This window comes from Leopardus geoffroyi, chromosome E1, assembly GCF_018350155.1.
Source record: "Leopardus geoffroyi isolate Oge1 chromosome E1, O.geoffroyi_Oge1_pat1.0, whole genome shotgun sequence".
In the NCBI taxonomy this organism is placed as follows: domain Eukaryota; kingdom Metazoa; phylum Chordata; class Mammalia; order Carnivora; family Felidae; genus Leopardus; species Leopardus geoffroyi.
This window is the reverse complement of record NC_059330.1, coordinates 15,549,530-15,575,187: the sequence shown is the minus strand read 5'-3', so window position 1 is coordinate 15,575,187 and position 25,658 is coordinate 15,549,530. Positions and strand designations below refer to the sequence as shown.

Genomic DNA, 25,658 nt, shown 5'->3' with positions numbered 1-25,658 from the left:
ACACTCCACCTCTTCCTGGCCGATGACCTTGAAGGCCATCACCTCCTTGGAGCAACTGCCATCTTCCTGGACACCTTTCCTAACCTGACCAGGATTAGGGAAGGGTTCTTAGGATCTACCTGGGAATGCTGGGGGGTGAGTTCCCTCCAGGGCGCTGAGTCCTCCTACTGCCAACACCCCACGCTTGCCACAACCCCAAGAGGCACTGCCAACCCTTTTGGGATGCCCCACTTGAGGCAGGGCAGTCTGGGGTGTGCACATGGTGGGATCAACATAGCCACATACTTGGCCCATCTTGCAAGGCCCATTGCTAACAGTCCATCGTTGAGCTAAGACTGTGCTCCGTTGACTTTGTAATCTATTCCCACGGGCCCTAAATGAAAGATTGACCTCCCAGTACAGAGGTACCTGCCAGGTTTCTTTTCCAGTGACGAAACCTTGGGGACCATCCAAGACAAGGTGCCTTGTACCAGCTATGTGACTTGGACCGAGTCAAGCCCCTTTTCTGTTACCTGAAAATGATGAGGTAAGGAAGGTAGGAGGGCTGAAGTTTGCCAGCAGACCTCTAACATCTACTCACTTTAGATTCTGACTTTAACAGGTCCCAGGCAGGACAAGTATCCTTTGTTTTTGCCAGGATGCGGACTGGCTGCCATTGTGGGGCATGCACAGAGCTCGCCTCTCCTCCGGCCAGGACACACCTCTGCCCAGAGCTGGCACCTGCCAGCTAGGTCTAGGCACACCTCCTGCTTGAGGCCCTGAGCTAAACACCCATCAGAAACTCCCAGGGTAGGGGGGCTGGTGGGGGCGAGAGCTTCCAATACCTAACTGATAATCACGGAGGTCTCTGTGAGCAAAAGCACTAGATTTGAGAATAGCTACAGCTGACAGCTATTGAAACGAGTTCCCACTCAGGGCCTCTCTGTCAAGCCAAAGGAGGGAGCAATCCCCCAATCTGGTTTTTAGAAAGGAACTTCCATGAATGAGAAGCTGTGGCCCCCACCGGAGAGCCCCCGACCCCCCGGACAGCCCGTGGGCAGCCTGCTGAGCTTGTCCAAGTCCTTCAAGGTTCCGGTTCGCGCCCACTGCAGAATTTCCCTGTCTGGTGTGGTCACAGCCTGTTCAGCAGAGCAGCCAGGCCAGGGGGTGGTGTCTCCCCACCCCCGAATCTCCTGAGGATACTCGGAGTAGGTCCTCTTTCCCTCCGGGGCAGAAATGAGAGCCAGAGACACACTGAGAGCCCGCCCTGCTGAGCCAAGAGGCGGCTGGAGCCATACGAAGAGCATTAACTATTAATAATTTCCAGTTGTTTGCTCACTGGGTTCGGCCGGCTCCCCAGGCCTCTCTACAGGCCGGGACTCAACTCTGGCTCCCCCGACCGCCAGGACTAGCGCCCGCCGGGCTCTGCGGGGCCAAGGCCAGGGAACAAGGCGCCATCGGGAGCCTGGGGCGAGCAGGCTCCAGCACCTGTAGCGGGGCGCGGGGCCGGTCGGGGCCGGGACGCCTTTCCTCCCGCTGCGAGGCCCGCCCGGCGCTGCCGGCACGCCCGGATCCGCAGCTGCGGGCGGGCCGGGCTGCGGTGCGGAGCGCCGCGCGGGCGACGCAAGGCGGGAGCGCAGCGGCCCCTGGCGCCGAGGCTCGCAGCTGGGCCAGTGCGGGTCGGGCCCCGCGCGCCGGGCGGGGCGGGGCGGGGCGGAGGGCGGGGCCCGGAGCGCGGCTGCCGGCGAGACCCGGACGGCGCACGGGCAGCCGGCAGGGAGGGCGGCCGGGCGGGCAGCGGCCCCGGCCCGCGTGTGAGCTCCTCGAGCCCCTCGCTTGCCCGCGGCCCCCGGCCCCCGGCCCCGGCGCGCTCACAGCCATGGTGGGCCGGCTGAGCCTGCAGGATGTGCCCGAGCTCGTGGACACGAAGAAGAAGGGCGACGGCGTCCTGGACAGTCCGGACTCGGGGCTGCCCCCCAGCCCCAGCCCCAGCCACTGGGGTCTCGCGGCGGCCGGGGGCGGTGGCAGCGGCGGGGAGCGCGCGCCGGCACCCGGGACGCTGGAGCCCGACGCGGTGGCGACCCCAGCAGCCCCGGTGAGTGGCTCCGCTCTGGCCCCTTCCCTCCCCATCCCACCCGCAGCCGGTTCCCGAGGGGCCATCGGCCAGCCCCGCCGGCCGCTCGGGGCGCGCTGTCGGCGCCACCCGCCCGTCGGGACGGCGTGGCCATCGCCGGGAGCCCGGGGCGGGAGCGCGGCGAGAGCCTGGCCAGCTGGAGCCGGTGGCTGGAAAATTGTCATCGCCTGGGAGGCGCGGGAGCCCGGGGAGAGGCGCGCCGCCGCCTCCTCTCTTCGGGGTGGCGGCCCCCGGGACTGCGAGTCTACAACTCGGCCACATTCCTGCCCGGGTCCGGCCGGAGAGGGGCCCGGGACACGGAGAAGGAACCCCAGCCTCCTCCGTACTGCGGGCCTGGCACCTCCGCCACCCGCCCCCACCCGGCTTTGCCCCTACGTGGGGGGGGGGGGGGGGGGGGGCGCGCCTCCCGAGGGCCTGGCTCCTCCTGGCTGGTCTTGGGGGAGAAGGGTGTGCTTCAGCTCCCTGATTCAGGGAGCAAGGGGGCGGGCAGCCTTTGGGGACCATGTCAGTGGCGTGGAAGACAGCCTTTGAGAAAAGTTACCCCATGAGCTTCTGGCCTCCTGGTGTCCCCTCCCCCACCTTGTCCTGTCACCTAACCCCTGTCTGACTCTAGATGGGTGGGAGGAAACTTTCAAAAAGGAGTTCTTTTCTTTTATTTCAAAATTTGTATTTAAAGCAAAAACACCTAGACTTTTTTGCCTCAGGAATCACTCAGGTGGTGTTTATTGCCTTTCCCTAGAGCTCATGGGAAGCCACATCCTGCCTAGAGCCAAGGCCCAAAGTGGGGCTCTCAGCCCCCCTCCCTTCCCCTTGGGGATGGGTATTTACAGCCTCAACCGGGTGGGGGGGGGTGGAGTTGTCAGTGGCTCCTGCTGTTCCTTAAAGACCTATGCACTTTCATGGGCATGGAATTCTTGCCCCACTGACCCTGTCTCAGAGACCTCCGTGTACTCTCTCATTTCCGTTGGAAGGCACAGAACCCTTGCTGTCTGGCACACCCCTGACCTTAGGCAGATACATGCATTGGTGCCTCTGATGCTGCTCCCTCTACCTGGCATGTTTTTTCCCTCCGAGCCCATCCCCTCCAACCTCCCCCAACACCCAGCTGCCTTTTTGACCTATCAGAGCTCTGCTGGCCCTCCAAGCTCAACTTGTCACCTCCTCTGGGAAGCCTTCCTTGATGCTTCCCTGAGCCAGGCCAAATCAGTGGCGTGGTCCCCGTTCCCTGGCGGCACCTTGTTCAAGCGTCTGTTGGAACTCCTGCTGCGTGCACCGTCCCCAGCCTGGACCTGGGCCAAGGGGTGTGCTCAGGGAGTGTCTGTTGAGTGGGCAGGGTGAGGCAGCTGAGAAGGCAAGGCAGGGGCAAGAGAACTGAGTGCTTGTGTGGATTCCTGGCTGCAGTGCGAGTGTTAAGAGTTGAACACCTCCACTCCCCGTCATCCTGCGTCCTGCCGCCCTCAGCACTGCCTGAAGGCGCTCCCTGGGTTGAGGAGAGCTGGGGACAGAGTAGGCCTCCCTGCCACCACTTGGGGGCTGTTTCCGCAGCTCTGCAGCAGCCAGTGCCCACACCTTCCCCTGCCCCTCCTCCCCCCACCCACGGACCTTAGTTCCCAACCACAGCCCCTCCCCCAGCCAAGGCTTCTTAAGCTCTCCACCCAGTTCAGGAGCTGGACCCTTTGCCCCTCCCTCACCTACCATGGTCCCCTTTGACTTTGGTGTTTCTACCCTACACCCTCACTTGACACTCTGCCTGGGTAACATGATAACCGTCTTAGAGCCTACCTTCTAAAAATGTCTGCTTCCTTCTCCATCCTGGAAGATGTGGGGGCCGGGCTGCCACCTCCACATCCTGGCCGGAGTGTGGCTCCTACTCTCAAATTAGGCAGAGAAAATGACAGATCGCTTGTAAACCCAGGACTCCAAAAGGCTGCTTCCCGTGAACACTTAACACAGAAGCCCAATTCCAGTCAAATCGGGTGAAAACTAGCCCCCGTGTCTAGGACGGGACTGTCCCCCTTACTCAGGCTACTTGATGAATCAAAGTTCGGGGCTTGGTGCAGGCTAGAAGCCCGTTAACCTCCAGGAATGCCGTGCTCTGCTTTCTGAATGGTGGAAGGTGGGGTCGAGCCCTTTGGGGTGTTCATCTTACCAGTGAGTTTATGGATCTCTGCATCTTCGTTGGGTGTAAATCTAGCAGTCCCAGAGGCAGAGAAGGCGGCGGGGAAGTTGGAATCTTCCAGTGTGAAAAAATTCCTGGTAGAGTTTAGTTTTGTTTTGGCCTTTTCTGAAGTATTGCTGAGACAATGACAGCGTTGGGGGACACGTCATTGAGGGTTCTGGTTAGTGAGGCCCCAGTTCATCGAGGTTTTCTCATCGCCTTGCCGTGCGATGACGCAGCAGCCCCAGGGTCTGACCAAGGTTGTGACACTGAGCTCCTCAGCCTTTCACAAAACCTCAGTGATGGAAAGGGGCATCCCCTTGGTGTGCAGATAAAGTGACAGGGCATGGGATGTGACCCAGATCTCCTGGCTCCCCATGCAGAGCTCTTCCCGTGCTGTGGGGCAGCCCTTCTCCGGCATCGTTGCCAGGAGGAGGACACAGACCACAGTCGGGTCCATCAGCAGGAAGCTCAGAGCCAGGACCTCTGTGGGGGATGCGTCAGAGTGGCCTGTGGTCTAACTGCCTTCTCCATCCTCACAGAATCCAGCATCTCTCCCCAGCCCCCTGGCCTTCGCCTGCTCGCCAAGGCTCTGCCCCCTGTCCTTTGGCGAAGGAGTGGAGTTTGACCCCTTACCACCGACAGAAGTGAGGTAAATATAGCAGGTCCTGGTCTGATTGGATTTTGTCACTTTTCATGTTTTGGTCCAGAAAGTAATGCTTGTTATTTTAAAAAAATGAGTTAACCACAAAAGTGTGCCAAAGACTTTTCATAGTTTATTGGGTACCATTTCGGATTTCTTTGTGTATTCTCACCAACTAAATACATAGACACAGCTCTTAAAATAAAAACAAGATCGTGTTATACATAAAGTCCGCCCCTTGCTTTTTGCACTTTGTGTATCATGACCATCAGATATTTACAATTTTGTAATAAAATAATTCCTCTTTCAGAAGCTGCTCCCCCCACCCCCATTCCCCACCCCTGCCTCAAGGTGCAATAACCTTGTCTCCAATTACAATTTCATTTGCAATCTGAAAGTACCATTCTTCCTTTGGGAATTTATCTCATCCAGGATTACCTGGGGGCAGAGATTCACTGAGAGCCTCTGTTAAAGATCTGTCTTTTCAGAGAAAGGAATTTTACTTTTGGTGGCTGGTGGGTTTTTTGCTGGAGTCTCAGTTCCCTTAATACAAAGGGCCCTTTTATGGGGAACAAAGGCGGCTCACCAGTTTGGAGGTGAGCGGTTCAGTCCTTTATTCCTGGGGAGCTTGTATTTTGAACAAAATGAGAACATGACTTCATGACATTAGCTTCCACCAGCCTCTAACCTACTTGCCTAAGGAGAATACGTGTTTTCATCCTCTCCATTGAAAAGAATGCTAATTCTTACCCCCTGACCGGTGGGTAGGGGGCACTGGTGTGGGTAATGCTGTGTGATGCTCATTCTTATTTCAAGATCTATGAAGCTGCCATAATTACTCAGTAAAATGAACTAATGCTTTGCTTACATTTAAGAAAAAAAAAAAAAAAAAAGAAAAGAAAAAAGGTAGGTTCCAAGTTACCAAAGAAGGACTTAAAAAAAAAAAAAAAAGTAGAATATGGATGTTAATTTATTTTATAGAAATCAAGACTGTAATTGGCTTTGATTGATAAGGTCAGATATCGGAGTCTCTGGTTTGAGGGGGTCTCCAAACCGAAGGCCAAGTTTGGACCAAGTACAAGTACTTGGTATCACTGAACTTCCAGAACCAACATTCAGGATTCCTGGGTTCCGTCATCCTCTCATTAAAGAACTGATGGTGGGCGTGCCCGGCTGGCTCAGTCGGTAGAGCGTGTGACTCTTGATCTCAGGGATGTGAGTTCAAGCCCCTCGCTGGGCATAAAGCTGGCATTAAAAAAAAGAAAGGAAGGAAGGAATAAAGCAAGCAAGCGAGCTGATGGTGACTTCAGGGGACAGAGAATACAAACCATTTACCCCTAGTAAAGGTAGAATCCACCTTGTTATACCACCAACAGCACTTGCTGCGTGTTAATACTCTGCTCCGTTCTTATTGGGCACCTTTTGCAGAAAGAGGAACCAAGGCTTGGGGAAGTAAGGTGACCAAGCTCTCCTAGCTTAAATTCACCAAAACTCTTGGACTCCAGGGGCTGCGGCCCGCAAAGGGAAATAGTGCGTGCAGGGTAAACTTTGGGATCTTGCACACCTACATGTAAACCCCAGCCCCACTACTCACTCCCACTGTGACCTTGACCTCTGCACCTCCGTTTTCTCTCCCAGGGTAGTTGGTTCAGTTAAATTAGATCCTGGAAGTGAAGTGCTTAGAACTGTACCACACAGTAAGTGCTTCAGCTCCTTGCTGCTTGTGGCCAGAGTAGCCACATCTCAAGGTTTGCACCACACGAGAGGAGCAAGGTCACGGTAGGGACCCCTGAGCCCCAAGCTCAAGGGGAACGGCTTCGTGCTGCCTTATATCTCCCTCCCAGGTACACTTCCTCGGTCAAGTACGACTCAGAGAGGCACTTCGTTGACGATGTCCACCTGCCCCTGGGCCTGGCAGTGACCTCCTGCAGCCAGACAGTCACCTGCATCCCCAACTGCACGTGGCGCAACTATAAGGCCGAGGTGCGCTTCGAACCCCGCCACAAGCCCACCCGCTTCCTCAGCACCACCATCGTCTACCCCAAGTACCCCAAGACCGTCTACACCACCACTCTGGATTACAACTGCCGCAAGACACTGAGGAGATTCCTGTCCAGCGTGGAGCTCGAAGCCACAGAGCTCCTGGGCAGTGATTGCCTCTCGGACGAGTGCTGACTCAAGCCTGGGTGGGGTTGGACTCTTCTGTTGCCCTCGAGTGTGGCTCCTGGCTCGTGCCCCGGAGGAGTCTGACCTAGAGACACCTCTAAGCCCAGCCCCGGGGAAGGAAAAAAATGTCACGGCATCGTATTAGAACCATTGAGAGAATTTGGCTTATACAAATGGTCAAATTGTTTTCAAAAGGAGTATATTGTTAGTTTGCTGCTGCCTGGTTTCCCCAAAGTCTCAATCTGATGAGAAAACAGGAAGCCAACTGAAGCAAAAGGAAAACGGCCCCAGTTTGAAATAGGGAGGGAGGAGCGAGCTCTTCTTCTATTGGTCAGCTGGCCTGAGGAAGACCGTGGAGAAAGCCTCTGGGACGGAAAAAGTGAGTTTGGAGACATTTCAGCCTGAGGTGTCTTCCCTGAAAGCGGTGCTAATTCAGTGAGCTGTGACATCCATATGGGTTCAATCTGTGGAGAGCCGAGCTTCATGCCATATTTTTTTTCCATTTCCATTTGTATTTCCTGTTCACCAAAACTCTCGGAATTCTCGAAATCTTTTTCATGATATCAAAAAACCCCAAACCACAGTATAAGTTGCCTGAAAGAAAGAAAGAAAGAAAGAAAGAAAGAAAGAAAGAAAGAAAGAAAGAAAGTTTCACCCTGTTACCCTGTTCCCACCTCTTCAGGAGAGTCAGGTCAAACTGGCCACTTTGAGAGCAACGGCTTTGTTCTTATTCCTTCCACCCATTAGTTCCAAGCTTGGGCTCTGGCAAAGCGCCTTGAACCCTTGGCATCTGGTAATGTGTCCACAGGCTTGTGTAACTCTCCTGATATGTATTTTGGGGTTTCCACATACTTTCCTATTTTTTTCATAAGGCAAAACATAGCAGAGGGCCCTTTGAGAGAAACAGCATTTTTAAAGAATGCTTAGGGAAACTACTTTTGGGGATTCCACGAGGGAGTTTTGCTCACGGTGGGAATGGATGGCCACACCTAAGACTTGCCGCTGTCTGGGAGGGGACAGAGGTAGATGTTTCTGGTAATCTGTTTCATCAGGATGGTTGTCCTCTCCAGGGATCCTGGGTCAACTGCTTTTCAGACTTTGACTGACGGCGTCCACACTGCAGAGAATTCCACCAGTGCCTTAGGTCTAAGCCCAAAAGCAAGAAAATCAGTCCATCCCCCCTCCGGGTGAAGGAAGGGTGACTTCAGGATAGGGGTTAATGTCACAGGTCAAACTCCAAAACCCGGGCACTGTCGCGATGGTACATATTTCTCGAAAGTGCTTATTTTAGTGTAAGTGACAATCAGGGCATTCGGCGAGGACGGAAGACACTTCGTGAATTCGGCTGAACTGGCCTCAGAAGCAGAAATGGCCGATGGGCCGGAGGGTGCAGTGGGCCAGGCTGTCTCTGGCTTCGGCTCCCTGCCCACCCTGCCTCCTCCCTGCCTCAGCGTGTACTTCTTCCTGCCTCTCCCTGAGGTTTTTGAGTGAAGAAGGTGGCAGATGGCTTTTTCTCTTCCGCTATTGGAAAGAACATTCCACGGATATTTCCTTTGAATACAACCACATTCTCTCATGTGCTCGAGGGTTATAGGGTATCGTAAATCCGGATTCCCACTGTATCTTTGGGTTTCTGTTGATGGTTTCTGTGTGTCCTGAGAGCGAAATTGACAGCTCTGTAAGTACCCTGGAGCCACAGCAGGGACCTTTGTTCTGAGGAGAGCAGGTGTGCTGATAATCACTCTCCTTTAACGTTATTGGAAGCCTCTCAAGCCAGTCTGTCCGGTGTCCTCTTCAGCTTTAACAATGTTTGGTCTGTCGTGCCCCTGTTTGGACACATCTCTCGGTGGAACCCGTGGTCGGGTCCATGGTCCTGAGTGTGCCGTAGCGAAGTTGAGCCGGAACCCGTGAAGGGGCCCCCTGGGATTCCACACCCCGCTCCGTCATGCAGAGTAACAAGTGCCGTCTGCTTTTGGAAACTTACCTGGCATTTCTTGACAAACACGAGTTTTCCTCTCTGATTTCATAATCTTATCATTGAAGACAAGTGGTAAATGTGATTTTTAAGTGATGTTAAGAGAATTCCCGGGGCGCCTGGGTGGCGCAGTCAGTTAAGCGGCCGACTTCACCCAGGTCACGATCTCGCGGTCCGTGAGTTCGAGCCCCGCGTCGGGCTCTGGGCTGATGGCTCAGAGCCTGGAGCCTGTTTCCGATTCTGTGTCTCCCTCTCTCTCTGCCCCTCCCCCGTTAATGCTCTGTCTCTCTCTGTCCCAAAAATAAATAAACGTTGAAAAAAAAAATAAAAAAAAAAAAGAGAATTCCCAAGGCTTTGCTCTGGCCCGGTGGGGACACTTGAATGCGCTCAGAACAGTACTGTGGACAGCATGGCAGGAGAGACATGTGGGAGAACACAGCCTTTGAGCACAGCCGCGCTTTGAGATGTCCATACGAGATGTGTTTGTTTTGGGGGTTGGGTTAAGTTCGGGAAAATCATTCTAGGTGCGGAGAGAATCTGAAACGTATCAGTAAAGTAAGTAGAAGGGATCGATTGTGAATGTGTAATACAAACGGAAAAGCAGGTTTTAAGTTATTCACTAGGGAACCAACTGTAGATCTTTCTTAGCTTCTCTTTTTCTTCATACCTGCTTTCTGCAAGTTGCAAGAAAGGAAGCATATGAAGATGTGATGGGACACTTTGGTGAATAAATGACGTTGATCTTTGGTGGATTTGTGTTAGTTTACAAGGTGGAAGCAATGATTTCTAAAACTTGCTCATTAAAACCAAACATTCCTAAGCATATCTGAGAGATACAGTTTACTTACTAAGTAAAAAGTCTTTGGGGCACCTGGCTGGCTCAGTAGGAAGAGCACGCGACTCTTGATCTCAGGGTCGTGAATTTGAGCCCCATGTTGGGCGTGGAGCCTACTTAAAAAAAAAAAAAAAAACAAACTCTTTTTTCTCAGTCTCTTAACTTATAGCTTTCATGTAATAAAGCGGATTTGTATTTTCGGACAAAAGTTGTTTTCTTTTCAAATTCAGACCTGTTAAAAAGAACGATTACCTTTTCATTCAACTCTTTTCCTGTTTCTAACCTTAGGAGATCCAGAAGAGCATTTGACAAAAACTACGTTTTCAATTTATCTTGACATCTGTCCCATTCCATTTTGCTTTGTGACTTCTTCATTTAACAATAAATTATCTTTAAAGAAACAAAACTTAGAGATGCCTCTCTTTTTTCACAGTAAAATTGTAATGTTTTGGTGAAGAAACGTGAGAAGAACAGCTCCTCAACTTGAGAAATTTTAAGACGTGATTGTGCTTTAATCATATCACATTTCTGTCGGGAGTATGCATTCCCCTAGGCGTACAAGAAGATTTCACAGGGACCCCTCGGCACACGCAGTTTTAAAGAATTTGTTCCCAGATTCAATGTGTACTCTTTCCTGAAACCCATCTGCCCTGCAGCTGTGACTGGGCCAGTCCTTCCTCCCCACCTCCCCTTTCAAATTGCCTCTCTCCCATATTGCAGAAGAAATACGTGTGTTAGTCTAACACATCTTAATTTTATGGTGGGATGTTGCTCTGGGTTGGAAAAACCCATAGGCACTAGACAAAGGGACAGAAACCTCGGTATCGGGGCACCAAAACCCCACTGGAGGGATTCATGTCTGTCATTGTACTACACATAATTTCGTCAAGAACGAAGTATGGTAGCAGAAGCAAGATTGGCCTGTGTTGGGAAGTTCTTCCTTCCGACGTCTCATAAAGTGAGGCAGTTGAAGTGATAACACTATTCATTTAATACCCACAGTCTCTTCAATCTCAGACTGTTGCCTTCCCTGAAGGAAAGTCCCTGTGGGCAAAGTGTTGATAAGAAGAGAGTTGATAAGAAATGTGAAGGCGTATTATTTCATTCAAGTGTCAAATTCACGGCAAGGCTCTGTGCCTTATCTGTTAGTCCTCGAGTTACAACTCAAGTATGTCCCAGGAATGCATGTTATCATTTCTATATTATCATACGTATATATATTTAAAGCCAGTCTCTTTTTAACAGAAATGAAGTCTAATTTGGCTGGTAGGGATGACAACAAGAACTGATATTGCCACTTAGGTTATATAGTGTAAATTTCCCATAAAATGAATGAGCTAATAGCAGTTTCAAGGTTTTGTTAGAAAAACATTTAAAGTGTGTAAGATTAAAGCTATAATTGTGTACGTGTGTGTGTGTGTGTGTGTGTGGAGAGAAGCAAATACATGTTGAAACTAATATTTCACTTTTCCCTCTAAAAGTATCTTTCTGAGAATATCAGATTAAGCTGGTATCTCAAGAGAAAAAGTAGTAGGTGTAATTAACAATATGATAAATCTTTTTTTTTTTTTTTTTTACTTTATTGTTTTTGAGACAGACAGAGACAGCGTGAGCAGGGGAGGGGCAGAGAGAGAGAGAGAGAGAGAGCACAGAGCCCAATGTGGGGCTCAAACTCACGAAACTGTGAGATCATGACCTGAGCCAAAACCAAGAGTCAGATGCTTAACCGACTGAGTCACCCAGGCACCCCTAATAATATGATAAATCTTAGGAAGTCTTTTTGGTATACTTCCCAGAAATGCAAAAAATGAATGACCTTATTGATTAGGTAACAAATCATATTGCAAAAAAAAAAAAAAAAAACAAAAAAACGCCTCTTTTCAAAAATTTTTTAATGTTTTATTTATTTTTGAGAGAGAGAGAGAGGCAGAGTGCGAGCAGGGGAGGGACAGAGAGAGAGGGAGACACAGAATCTGAAGCAGGCTCCAGGCTCTGAGCTGTCATCACAGAGCCCGACGCGGGGCTCATACCCGTGAACTGTGAGATCGTGACCTGAGCCGAAGTTAGACACTTTAACTGACTGAGCCACCCAGGTGACCCTCAAAATTAAATTCTAATAATTTTGTTTTAGAGTATAATCACTACAAAGTGTTTTGTGCATAACACTACTTCCCAGAGTTCTTTCTATGGACCAAAAGGAGGTTCTGTGATCAAATAAGTTTGGGAAGGCGTGCTGGGTGGCTCAGTCAGTTAAGCGTCCAACTCTTGGCTTCAGCTCAGGTCATCATCTCACAGTTCATGAGATCGAGTCCCACACTGGGCTCTTGTCAATGCTGACAGCATGGAGCCTGCTTAGGATTCTTTCTCTCTGTCTCTCTCTGCCCCTCTACTGCTCTCTCTCTCTCAAAATAAATGAATTAAACATTAAAAAAAAGTAAGTTTGGGAAAATGAAAAGCTGAAAATGCCAAATATGTTCATTGCAGGGCTCTTTAGAACACCCACATTAGTGGGGCACCTGGGTGGCTCAGTTGGTTAAGCGCCTGACTTCGGCTCAGGTCATGGTTTCACGATTCATGGGTTTGAGCCCTTCATCAGGCTCTGTGCTGAGAGCTCAGAGCCTGGAGCCTGTTTCGGATTCTGTGTCTCCCTCTCTCTCCGCCCCTCCCCCACTAGCACTCTGTCTCTCTCTGTCTCAAAAATAAATAAATATCAAAACAAAACAAAACCGCTAGTGTTTAGAACACCTGCACTAGTCAGCTTTTGCTGCTTACCAGCCACAAAATCACAGTGGCACACAGCAGCATTAATTTCTTGTGTAAAAGTTTATAGGCCTGATAGGGCAGTTCTGCCCAAGGTCAGATGTTGAGTTCAGGTTCATTTCACTTGTCTCTGAAGCAGGCTAGAGAGATTATCTGGGGCACATTCTTCTCATGCAAGAGGTCGAAAGATCCCAGAGGAGCAAGTAGAAACATACAAAACCTCTTAAAGTTTGCACTAGGAACTGCCACCCAGTCACTTCCATGCATGTTCTATTGGCCAAAGCAAGTTGCATGGTCAAACCTCACATCAGTGGGTCAGGGAACCATACTTCCCCCATGAATGTGGGAGGAGTAAATATTTGCTGTGCAATAAACTACCCTAGCCTTTAATATGTTAATGTGGATGGAGAATCTTCAATAGGGAAAATCTAGTTTGTAGAATATTCTAAACTCATTGGACCAGAGGACCCATGAGCATTTCATGGACTAATGAAGGACTAAAAAACATAGCACTAATGTTTTTTGAAATGCACTTTAAGAAATGCTGGTATAAACCATGTATGACAATCAGAGTCCAGTCAGCAAGGCCCAAATCATACTAGATATTTCCAGCAGAGGGGATTTCATACAGAGGATTGATCACACAGGTGTCAGCAGGCTAAAAGAACAAAAAGGGGACCCTGCAGTAACCCCAATTATCAGTAACTGTGTGGGGCAGTTCCCACTCGTAGATTGATCGAGAAATAGCACAAATTACCAATGCCATGATTTGCATACAGATCTCACAGGCACCAAAAGTATACTAAGGTAATATTAGGAACAACTTTATGCCAATGAATTTGACAGCTTAGTTAAAAAGGGGAAATTCCTTTGACAAACTTATCTTACCAAATTGACACAATGAAATACAAAATCTGAAGAAAAGATACATCAAACTCTATATATATAAACTTCTGTTCTTCAAAGACTCCTTTAAGAAAATAAAAGGTAGGGGCGCCTGGGTGGCGCAGTCGGTTAAGCGTCCGACTTCAGCCAGGTCACGATCTCGCGGTCCGATCTCGCGGTCCGTGGGTTCGAGCCCCGCATCAGCCTCTGGGCTGATGGCTCAGAGCCTGGAGCCTGTTTCCGATTCTGTGTCTCCCTCTCTCTCTGCCCCTCCCCCGTTCATGCTCTGTCTCTCTCTGTCCCCCCAAAAATAAATAAACGTTGAAAAAAAAATAAAATAAAAGGTAATCCAGACAAAAAAAAAAATTTACATCTGACAAAGGATTTATATCCAGAATATACAAAGAGCTCCTACAAGTCAACATTGAAAGATGAACAACCCTATTAAAAATGGGCGATGGGGGCACTTGGATGGTTCAGTCGGCTGAGCATCCAACTCTTGATTTCAGCTCAGGTCATGATCTCACGGTTTGTGGGTTCAAGCCCCACGTCGGGCTCTGCACTGGCAGTGTGGAGCCTGCTTGGGATTCTCTCTCTTTCTCTCTCTGCCCTTCCCCTGCTCACACGCTCTCTCTCTCTCTCTCTCAAAAATAAACATTAAAAATACATACATATTTTTTAAATGGGCAAGGGACTTGAACAGACACTTCACAAAGGCAGATACGTGGATGCGAAATGAGCACACGAAAAGGTGTTCAACATCATTAGATGTCAGGGAAATGCCAAATAAAACCACAACGAAATACCAGGAGATAGTTATCCAAGAGAAATGAAAACATGTCCAAAAAGGAGCACACTCATGACAGTTTTATTCACAAGAGCCATATAAGGTAACTGCAATGTGTCCATTTCACAGTGACTGAAATGTCTGTGGCGTATATTCACAAGATGGAAAACCACTTCGTAATAAAAAGGTTCCAAGTTCCAAGTAGGCACTTTTTTGTTCGGCCCCAAGGCCCCCCAAACACCAGACTCTGAGACCCTGGCTTCACTCCTCCCACATTCCCTCTTGGCTGCACCCCAGGAATTTGTTTTGTGGCTTCTTTGAATTGGCCAGCCACTGAATCCCCATTTCTTTGTGAAGCTCGCCCTTTGATGAGGTGAGCTCTACACCAGCACCAGGCCGGTCTCTCCAACAGCTGCGGAGTTACCCCGGCCCAAAACATCATCGCCAAAACTCCTACTATGGATTGCGTGCTTCCCAGGGGGCGAGGCGCTATGCCAAATGCCCTACGTAATTATCGCATGTGATTCTCACGGCACTGAGGTAGGTATCTGCGTCCCTCTTTCCAGATACGGTGACTCATGCTTGGAGAGGCCATTCCGTGTGCCCGAGGTGACACAGCCCGCACATATAGTGGGAAAGAGAGAAATTCAGCTCTGACGTCAGAACTCATCATTTCCACCACTATGCCAGACTGTCTCATAGCAGAAAGGTGACCACAGGCCGTCCCCACTGTCACCACCCACGGAAAGAAAGCTCTAACGCAAAGCGACCAAGACATCCTGAGGCCACAGACCCTTCCGTGCGCCGCACTCCCTCAGGCACACTGTGGCTGACCCGAAGACCACGGGAGGTGCAGCCCAGCTTTCCACCCTCTGCTGTCTTCACCTTGAGCACTGGGGTGTCGGGCAAGGTCCTGTGGCTGAGCATTAACACACGTCCCCTGTCCTCCTCCCCTTGGGGCCGCGCCAAAGCCCATGTTCCCTTCACGTGATTCCATGGTTGCCCTTCAACCTGGATGGCCACGCAGAGAGGGCCATTGCTGTCTGCTCGAGGGCCCCTGCCAGGGGGGCTCTCCAGGGGAGGACAGGCCTCTTCCAAACGTGAAAACTCTGTAAGCAGCCGTTTAAGGCAGGAAGAAGGCTGCTCGGTCAGCTGGGGCTAACAGGGACCAAGATGACCACTTGTGCTTAACTTTCAAAAAGGCATTGTGATGTTTTGTATTGGCTTTCAACTTTTCCTGAGTACACTGCAGGTCTTTAATTCCTCAGAAGGCAGGGACCTGATCTTAGACCTCCGCTCTGACCCTCTTGGGCCCTACACTATGCTGCATAGAAACTACCCTATCCTTTGGACCCCTCGCGAGGGCTGCATCTTTGTGCCTGAGGGTGATCCCCGTGCCCCCAACGGAAGTAGGCCTCAAGGCCCACACGTTTGGCAGGCTGGAAATGACAGGAAATTAACACCCCCCCCCCCCCCCAGCACCACACCTCAGCCAATGCCTATGGGCAGTATAACAGCCCAGCTCCCTCACTCTCGGGCTGGATAAGCTCCAGTTACCCAGTATGGAAACTGGTTTAACAGTGTCCCTGGACTGATGGTCTTTCCCTCCTGTGCCTTCTCTACTGACCTTTCCTTTACCCCCCAAATAATCTAGTTGCATTTGGGTCTTTGTCTCGGGGTCTGCTTCTGGAAAACCCAAACTAACCCAACACATGGCCCTCACTCAATAAATACTCGTGCGAGGGAAGGATATTAATTTAGGACAAGTAGCATAGTAAGGTCTTTTTAATCCTCCAGAACTTTGCTTAAAATCCCGTTTTAAGGGATTAGAGGACAATATATATATATTTTTTAAGTGAGGTAAAATTGGTATATAACATTACGGCGTTCCAGGTGTACATTATAATTCAGTATTTGCCCACACTACAAAGTGATCACCACCACAAGTGTGCTTACCATCCATCACTGAGCAGTTGGGCCCCTTTACCCATTTCCGCCGTGCCCCCACCCCTTCCCCTCTGGCAACCAGCAATTTGCTCTCTGGGAGGACCATATTTAGAAGAGAAGCAATATTCCTTTTGAGACTTCTCATAATTATCTCCCAGGGTTGGAGTTCTGGAACTCAGTTATTTTGACAACCACATCAGGGAAGGGAGCGTGTGTAATTTAAAAAAAAAAAAAAAAAAAAAAAAAAAGGCTCCAGGATATTTGAGGCACTTTTCTCCGGCCCAGAGAAGCATGCTGTGTTTTACCCGTTAAATTAGCTTAAGATTTAGAACTGAGATCATCTACACACTTTCTCTTTCTGAGGGGAAGATGACAGACATCTGCGACGAGAAATTAAGTAAGAAAGAGATGCCAACTTGTCTGAGAAAGAAACAAAAAATCCTGAAGCAGCTCTGTCCATTACACTGCGGAGGTTAAGGGACTGCGGTTCCCCCGGGCGATTCGGATGCCCTGGTGGAAGGAGAGAGGCCGACCCGCCCCACACACCAGACATCCGCTTCCTTCCGACGGAGGTCCGATTTCTTTTTATTATTCTTTTCTAATGGGTAAACCTGTGGGGAGGACAAAGCGCAAGCCGGTCGGTGTCAGGGGTGGATGGTCACTCTGGCAGAGCCAGGTCAGAATGTGTGACGGTGCCTCGGAAGAAGGGATCGGGGTGGTGGGCCTTCCTGCCGTCGGGGCCACTGTCTGTCTCCGGGAGGTAGGGCCGGCTTTCCGGGTCCTCCTTGGCGCACGGGTCAGGGTGGAGGCCCTTCAGGGCCAAGAGCTGGTACCGCTTCCTCCGGTTCAGTTTATATATGCGAATCCTTTCTTTCTCTGCCTCCGGGTCGGCGAGAATTCCATCCCAACGCAGGCTTTCGTTGACCTGCTTGGTGAGGTGCTTTTCTATTTCAGCGACAGAGTGGAGACTTCGAGTGGAGGAGTAAGGGGGCGTGGGCTTGCTTTCAGCTTTGTCCTGCTTGCGCTCTGGCCTCGGGCCGGGATCTTTGCGGGGACCTAAGATGTCATGGAAGGACGAGGACAGCTGCTGATTCTTCAGGCCTCGACTCTGATGTTTATCTGCTGAGCAGATGAAAGGTGTTAGCGACTGTCAGCCTGCTGCCTGCCCTCCGCCTGCTCGGTTGCGATGCCCGAGTCACCAAAGATGTGAGGGGGTGGAGGCCCCTGGGGACCTAGAGATCAGCTAGCCAAGCCCACCAGCCTGTACACACGCACTGGCTCTATGCTTTCCGTCAGGTCATTTTGCGGGGAGGAGGAACCATTTATTGAGCACATACTGTAGGCCAGGTCCTCTGGATAAAGTCTATCAGCCCTATTTTCCAGCTGAGGAAACTGAAACTCCAGAAGTCTTAACGGGGGCACCTGGGTGGCTCAGTCCGTTAAGCGTTCGACCCTTGATTTGGCTCTGGTCATGATCTCATGGTTTGTGAGTTCGAGCCCTGTACCGGGCTCTGTGCTGAGGGCACGGAGCCTGCTCGGGATTCTCTCTCTCCCTCTCTCTCTCTGCCCCTCCCCTACTCGTGCTCTTTCTCTAAATAAATAAATAAATAAATAAGAAAAAAAAGTCTAACTCAAGCAACGTCACATAGTGAGTGGCAGGACCAGGATTTGAACACAGGCCTGACTCCCAGTGCCCTGTTCTTTCCACCATGCTCCACGTGCACATCGAGGTACCTTCCGCTTCCAGGAGTCTCTACCCCTAGTGCAGACTTCTTCATGATGGGAGAAATGAGAACAACAGAGACGCTCCCTACATCTGATTGTGGAAAGCAGTATTATGCCAAGCCGGGAAATACTTCTGCTTCGTGGCTTGTGCTGATATTTCTTATATTAATAGCATTTCTGAATTGTAGAATACTCATATAAAATACTGTAAGTTATGGCTCTTTGATCAGCTCATCCTTCTACTTTTGGGGAGACAGAAATCCCTCCCAAAACAAGAGAAAATAAGAAAAAAAAATCCTGTCTGGGCATTTCTGTATCTTCCTACTCCCCAAAAACAACTCGGTGTCCCCTGCTGACAGTATGAGTTACATGCCATTACAACGTCTCGAGTCAGAAGCGAAGCCAAAAAGACAAGAAGTTTCCCAGTTTGGTTTTGGAGATACACATGGGGCTTTTGGACCTAAACTCCAGAATTTCTTTCTTGCCTTTCTGTGAAGATTCCACCCGCAGGAGCCATTATAATCTTCCCGTGGCTCCCTCCCCCAAATACAAGGATGACATGGGGAAGGCTGCCGCTCCTTCTGCCCCCAGCTTGCCAGGGGGTACCAGCTCTGCAGGCCAACGGGCCAGGGCCCAGGAACTTGAACCAGGGACTAACCATCCTGCAGGTCAGGGCTGCTGTGCCAGGATCAAGGACGGTCCCCAGAGGGGGACCACACAAGTGACAAAGGCAGGTGCATTCCACGTCACGGTTGCACTCTCCATAAAGTGGGTGCTCAGTGCCTCTGTTGAGAAATCGGGGGGGATGGGCGGTTCTGGGAGAGGAAATTTGTGAGATACAGGTAGCCCGTGGGATTCTGGCATGTGTTGCTGTGTGTATGTATGTGAGGTGTCCATAAAGCTGGAGAACCTGAGGGCGTAGAGTCACATGCGTGCAGGAAGTGTCTGGGGTGGGGTGGGGTTTATGAATGTGTGTGTGTGTAGCAGAGGACCCATGTGTATGTGTAGACTGGGAAAGGCTGTGCCTGATGGGGTATCTGTACTTGAGTTTTATTTGGTGACTATAATGATATAAGGGGGTTGTTGTTGAGGGTATTGGGGAGTATAAGAGTATGTAGCAGTGACTAGTGTGATGGTGTGTGTGTGGCTGATGGCTGGCCCTGGCAAAGGGCGGGGGGGGGGGGGCAGAAGACAGTCTGTGCAGTAAAGATACTTTATATGTATTTATAGGATGTCTAACATCTAGGGCAGGTGTCCTGAGCACATGAGACAGAAGGCAAAAGCCTGCGTTTCTGAGCATGTTGGTCACTAGCGTCTTAGTATTTTAGGATTGGGGAAAGTGTGTGTGTGTGTGTGTGAAGATGAGGGGATCTCTGCAGGAGGGCTTGAAATTTCTGTGGGCAAGGCGGGGATATTTAAGATTCTGAGTTCCAGCTGAGGGATTAGGAAATTGAGAGGGTGTCCGTGCAAAGCTGAGTTGCTGTGTGGAGCTGGGACCCTCTGTGGGAATAATGCTGCTATGTGGGGGATCTCTGTGGGGTAGAGGGTCTCCAAGGCTGTAGAGAATTCTCCATGCAGGATTTGGGGTCTCTGTGGACACCTATGGTTTTTATGGGTGGGGCTGGGGCATCACTGTGTTGCGTTAAGTGGGAGGACCTCTGTTTGGGACTGGCGAGTTTCTGTTTCTGGTCTGAAGTGGTCCTGCAAGTCGATGAGGGATCTCTGTGAGGAGTGGGGAGAGGTGACCTTGGAGAAGAAACCCTGGCATGGGAGGGGCGCCTGGGTGGCTCAGTCGGTGAAGTGTCTGACTTCGGCTCAGGTCATGATCTCCGAGGTTGGAGGTTGGTGGATTCGAGCCCCACATCAGGCTCTGTGCTGTCAGCTCAGAGCCTGGAACCTGCTTCAGATTCTGTGTCTCCTCTCCCTGCCCCTCCTCCGCTCATGCTCTGTCTCATTCTGTCTCTCAAAAATAAATACATGTAAATTAAAACATTTTTAAAAAAGAAAGGAAGAAAGAAACTGGCACGGGAGCTGAGGCTGCCGCGCTAGCTGCGCCTCTTACCGTCCCCCTTGCCGGACCCTTTCGTCTTCTTCTTCTTCCTTTTCTTCTTCACCTTCTGTTTGCTCAGTTCTAAGGCGTTGCCTGCTATGGGGGGCAGTTTGGCCCTCTGCGAGCTCGCAGTGTCACCCTCTCGCTCCTCCTCCTCCTCCTCCTCGTCGTCGTCCTTGCCCTCTTCGCCGTACCCGGATGCCCGGGCCCCACCGCGGCAGTCCATCCGCCCTCCCGGCCGCCACCTGCGCCTGGGGCAGCCCAAGACCCGCGGCCGCAGGAGCTAAGCGCCAGCCCAGGGCCACGCGTCTCCATGGCGACCGCCGCACATCGCGCGTGCGCAAGCAGGAAGCTGCCGCCCAGGGGCCGCCCATGGGAGTAGGCGTGCGCATGCGCCTTTCAGTCTGTGTGAGACCTTGGCCCCGTCCGCGGTTGAGTCCGGGAGGTGGAGAGAGATTCTAAAGCTTGGGCTGACGCACACGTTCACTTCTGTGCCTTTTAAAATGCTGTTGGTTGTCTACTAAATTTTTATCTCCCAGCTTCCAGTCTCGGTACGTCCCCCTGGGCCTTGCGAGCCCAACGCGTCTCAAACAAACCTGTTTCCCCATGGTTCTCCTGGAACAGAGCAGCTGGACGGGCAGAAACCTTCCCCGACATTCTCCCTGTGCCCTTACTTAGGCTGGACTCACGGTCATGCTTGGCACTTGAACTTCTGGACCTCCCACCTAAATGGTCTCTCTGCATCCAAACCCTCCTCACAAATTCTTTATCCGCAACCTGCTATAATGAACTCTTCAAAACAATTGGCTAAATTTCACTCTCTTGCTTAAAACCCTCCAGTGGACCCCCATCACAATACCTAGCAAGACTGAACTTTAGGGGTGCCCGGGTGGCTTGGTCGGTTGAGCGACTGCCTTCGACTCAGGTCGTGATCTCATAGTTCCTGAGTTCGAGCCCCGCATCAGGCTCTCTTGGCTCCCTGCTGTCAGCACAGGGATCCTCTGTCCCCTGCCTATGTCTGCTCCTCCCTCGCTCGCTCTCTCTCTCTCTCTCTCTCTCTCAAAAAAAGACTGAACTTCAGTGTGGCTTAAGAGGCCTGGTGTGATCTGCTTTTCTTGCCGAGCTTATCCACCACAGGTTGTTTTCCAAAAATGAGTGCGAGAGTATCTCTCATCCTCCTGTGCTCTTCTAGCCTCCTACCACTTCCACATCAAGAGACAGAGTCTAAGTCCATGCCCCTTCAATGTGGGTGGGTTGGTTGACTCACTTGTAACCCATGGAATGGGAGGAAAGTGCGGCTGTGGCTTCTTGGCCAGGTAGTGCAAAGTAATCAGCAGCATCCATGTTAGCCTTGGAGACCTCAGCCCCCTGGAAGGAAGTCTGACACCTTGAGGCTGCCATGCTGGGAAGAAGCCCAAACTAGACCACATGGAGAGACGGTAAAACTATGTGAAGGAAGAGAGAGAGGCCCCAGCTGCTCCAGTCCCCCTTTTCCACATCCAGCCGTAGTCTCACTGCAACAGCAGACCGCCTCCCACCCCCAGCCCAGGCTAGCCTCACGAAGCCAAGCCCATCCTGACTTCCTGACCCAAAGAAGTTGTAAGAGACAAAACGATTGTAATTGTCGACAAAACTAAGTTTTGGGGTAATAAGATATGCACCAATAGGTAACCGGCACATCAGTTTTTTATTTTAGCCATTCTAGTGATGAGGTTTTGGGGTGATGGTGGGGGTGGTGGCGTTCAGAGCTGACGACCCAGAAAGAATTCTTAAAGACGTCTTTGGTGAAAAAAGGTGATTTTAGTAAAGCACGGGGACAGGACCCACGGGCAGAAAGAGCTGCGCTGGTGTCGTGTAGAGTGACTGCTTATATACTATGGAATTGGGGGAGGTAAAGACAAAAGGGAGGCCTCCAGAGGGACTTTGATACACTAAAGAAGCCTAAGATGCCTGAGGCCTTGCTGTTGTCTAGCTAAGGTTGTTTTCCCTCTAGTAAGACATTAACGTTAGGACGGTAGGGCGTTCCTGGAGAAGTGTTCTACTCTGTATTTGCCTCAAGTGTTTGTCAACGGGCGGCAGGTTATAAGGAAACTTAATTTTACCTGCCATTTCCTTCTTGCCTTTGTCCCCACATCACTATGGAAGGGGGATGTTGGGACTCCAGGAATCTGAGTCTACAGGTTTCTGGAGATGAGGCTACTGATAAGATTGCCTTTTTCTTGTAATTTACTGAGATATTTGTAAACTGATGGAGACTCATGTCCTGCATGACTGTGATCTGCTTTCTTTCCTTTCCTTTGTCCTTGGGCAGCCGGGGTGCCTGAGGAATATCACGCACCTCCCACCTGGGGGGAGGGAGGTGCTAGCTTATGCTTTGCCCTCAGCTTGCCTTATGGTCCCTCATCACTAGTGTGTATGAAGTTGTATTTCTCTGTGGTTGTAAATGCCATTTCCCTCAGAAGTAATTTTTTATTTTTTAAATGTTTTTCTTTATTTGGGGAGAGAGAGCGTGAGCAGGGGAGGGGCAGAGAGAGAGAGAGAGGGAGACAGAGAGTCTCAAGCGGGCTCCGTGCTGTCAACGCAGAGCCCGACTTGGGGCTGGAACTCATAAACTGTGAGATCCTGACCTGAGCTGAAATCAAGAATCGGATGCTTAACTGACTGAGCCACCCAGGAGCCCCAGTGAGCACTTTTTAAACTGCTTATTGGCCATTTGTGTATCTTACTTTGTGAAAGTGTTTGTTGAAGTCTTTTCCCATTTTGTAATTGGAATGTTTATATTTTTAGTGTCGATTTGTAAGAGTTCTTTACATGTCTTGGCTATAAATCCTTTCTCAGTTTTATGGCTGCAAAGACATTTTTCCAGGTCTACAGCTTGTCAATTATTTTCTTGTTAGTGTCTTTTGACAAGCGGACATTATGGGGCACCTGCGTGGCTCAATGGGTTAAGTGTCCAACTTTGGATCAGGTCATGATCTCACGCTTCGTGAATTTGAGCATCACATCAGGCTTTCTGCTGTCAGTGTGGAGCCTCCTTGGGATCCTCTGTCCCCCTCTCTCTGGCCCTCCCTGGCGTGTGCTCTCTCTCTCTCTCAAAAATAAATAAACATTAAAAAAAAAAAAAAGCAGACATTTAAAATGCTGATGAAGCCATTTTATCAGTTTTTTTTTTCTTTTAATATCCTCCCCAAGGAGTCTTTCCTTACTCTTACTCCTTTTTTTTTTTCTTTCCTTGTTCCTAATCACAAAAATAGTCTTCTGTTTTCCTCAAGAAGCTTTATGGTTCCAGGGTTCATTTTTTTTCCAAATGGATTTCCAATATTTTCAGCAATTTTCTTTTCTTTCTTTTTTTTTTCCTAAGCAATTTTCATTGAAGAGACATTTCTCTCCCCATTGACTTGACTTGGCTTTTTTTTTTTTTTAAATATCAACTAACATATATGTATGAATCCATTTCTGGACTCTATTCTGTTCCATCAATCTATTTGTCTCTCCTCCCACTGATACCGCATTGTCCTGGTTATTGTAAGCTTTACAGTAAATGTCGATGTCAGGTCATGTATGTTTTCCAGCTCTGTTCATTTTCAAGATTGTTTCTTTCTTTTTTTTTTTTTTTTTTTTCAACGTTTATTTATTTTTGGGACAGAGAGAGACAGAGCATGAACGGGGGAGGGGCAGAGAGAGAGGGAGACACAGAATCGGAAACAGGCTCCAGGCTCTGAGGCATCAGCCCAGAGCCCGACGCGGGGCTCGAACTCAACGGACCGCGAGATCGTGACCTGGCTGAAGTCGGATGCTTAACCGACTGCGCCACCCAGGCGCCCCCTCAAGATTGTTTCGACTATTCCAGAGCTTTTGCTTTTCCATACACATTTTTAAATCATCTTGTCTATTTCCTTAAAACAGCTTGCTGGGATTTTGATGGGGATTGCATCAGATCTATCAGGTTTGGCATGGCACTCTTTTACTCAGTAATGACAGTCATTAGTACTGATCCACACACAGGCATGTGTGGACACATTACTCCTCTGTAAAGGACTGTTCTGTTGTACTGTAGGTATGTCCTTAGTCCTCTCAGACACTGGCAAGCTCCCTAATGTGTCCAGCACAACTCTATATACCGAGTGCTTGGAATCTGCCTTTTGCCTGTCTGCTTTTGTCCCTAGGAGTTAAGTGAAATGTAAATGACAAAGATCCTTTGTGCAAATGATCACCTGCCAATAGAGACGTCAGGGTCGGCTTTCCAGGTACTCTGCCCTATTCCCCCTGGTGCTTGTAGACAGGTGCTTGGAAAGGCTGGCTTCTCTTCCTTTCCAAGAAAGGCTGGCATGTCTTCCTCTCAGCTGGTCCTCCGTGCCTGGATGTTCATCTGGCAGGAGGCAGCTTGACCATTCTGATTCCTGATTTTAGTGAAGGTTGCATAGAGGTTACGTTGAGCCAGCCAGTCAGCTTTGAAAGAGAAAATTCACAACCAGGAAAGGAACATACTGTTGTATAATCATAAAAAGCTCTTGCAAGTAGAGATTGGGGAAGTGTATCCCAATTTGATTGATGAGGAATCAGAGATGCAAAGTGACTTGCTCCATCTCTCTCTGTTAATTAGCCCCCGTGTTGGGCCTGAAATTGTAACTGAACTAATGTGAGTTCCCTCCTTGGTGAGTTACAGGTAGAGACTACACCAGCTCCAGGTGTCAGAGAAAGGAAACTTTGTTTGCAGCGAATAGGGAGATCAGGGGAGTAAGTTCCAAAAATGTAACTTGGGAAGCTGTGACTTCCCAAGCACGAGTATGTGGGTTTCTTTTGTTTAGGGTAGGATGAATATTCAGAAAGAGGAGTTGTGTCATTGTAGGTAGAGGTGGGCATAAGGTCAGGGAAAAGTGCCTATGCACGCATTGTGTGTGATGTTAATGAAGTTCAGCTCCTTCTTGGGTGGATATTTTAGAATTACAATGAGGTAGAGACAACCGTTGGTTACTCCAGGGCCCATCTGCACAGTGTGGTTGAGCTCAGACTAGTCTGGGTGGTCAGGGCTGTCCTTTCAGTTTTTATCATGGGATGCTATGCCCGTGGGATTTTTTGCCTGAGTTAAAAGACAAGCTGGAAATTGAGTGCCTGGTTCAATCAGTACAGCATGTGACTCTTGATCTTGGGGTCTTGGGTTTGAGCCCCATGTTGGAGCTAGAGTTTACTTAAAGAAAAATAAGCTGGAAAGAAGACTTAAGGAAATGTGGGACAAAGGTGAGTGGATACATGCAAGGGTCAGGTCTTGGGGTCTTGCTGGTGACAAAATCCACATTCCTAGTTCTATATCTCTTGCAGGAGATCAGTTGATTTTACAATGATGTTCACTGACCAACAGAAGAGATGATAGTATTTTCATTACTTGTTCCAGCTTCCTTGTTTATACTTTCTTCTTGGGGTCTCAGTGGCTGGTATTGTTTTGAGCAGGTAAGAGCTGAGCTTCCTTTACAAGGGTCAAGTTTTCCCTTTGGCCAGCCCTGATGTGGGCATGCCTTGGAGAGCTTGGGACTTTATCCCTTCCTGCTACCCACTTAGCCGGGTCCCTCCAGCTGGCTGGGCTGATGGTTCCCACTCTCTGCTCTGCCCTGCCCAG

The 25,658-nt window shown here is 50.0% G+C and overlaps 2 protein-coding genes and 1 non-coding gene across 3 annotated transcripts; 2 read left to right on the top strand and 1 right to left on the bottom strand.

Moving 5' to 3' along the window:
* The first annotated feature begins 1,720 nt into the window (after positions 1 to 1,720).
* On the top strand, positions 1,721 to 7,729 carry RFLNB (refilin B). The gene is made up of 3 exons (XM_045490498.1): positions 1,721 to 2,074; positions 4,814 to 4,923; positions 6,759 to 7,729. Exons 1-3 carry the CDS (start codon positions 1,859 to 1,861, stop codon positions 7,087 to 7,089), a joined length of 657 nt encoding a protein of 218 aa, XP_045346454.1. The 5' UTR covers positions 1,721 to 1,858; the 3' UTR covers positions 7,090 to 7,729.
* Positions 6,082 to 6,154, top strand: TRNAK-CUU. The gene has a single exon. It is a non-coding gene; the product is annotated as a tRNA-Lys (tRNA).
* Positions 7,730 to 16,089: 8,360 nt separating the features above from the next.
* Positions 16,090 to 20,374, bottom strand: CE1H17orf97 (chromosome E1 C17orf97 homolog). Its single transcript, XM_045490497.1, is given in 3 exon segments — positions 16,090 to 17,388; positions 20,057 to 20,284; positions 20,287 to 20,374. Coding segments are annotated over 3 exon segments (762 nt in total). The 5' UTR covers positions 20,360 to 20,374; the 3' UTR covers positions 16,090 to 16,927.
* Between the last annotated feature and the right edge of the window lie 5,284 nt (positions 20,375 to 25,658).

Bases quoted from the DNA above. Each gene is read 5' to 3' on its own strand.
- RFLNB (XM_045490498.1), top strand. From the start codon at position 1,859: ATGGTGGGCCGGCTGAGCCTGCAGGATGTGCCCGAGCTCGTGGACACG. The intron at 2,075-4,813 runs GTGAGTGGCTCC...CCATCCTCACAG, and splicing joins TGGCGACCCCAGCAGCCCCG to AATCCAGCATCTCTCCCCAG. The intron at 4,924-6,758 runs GTAAATATAGCA...TCTCCCTCCCAG, and splicing joins TTACCACCGACAGAAGTGAG to GTACACTTCCTCGGTCAAGT.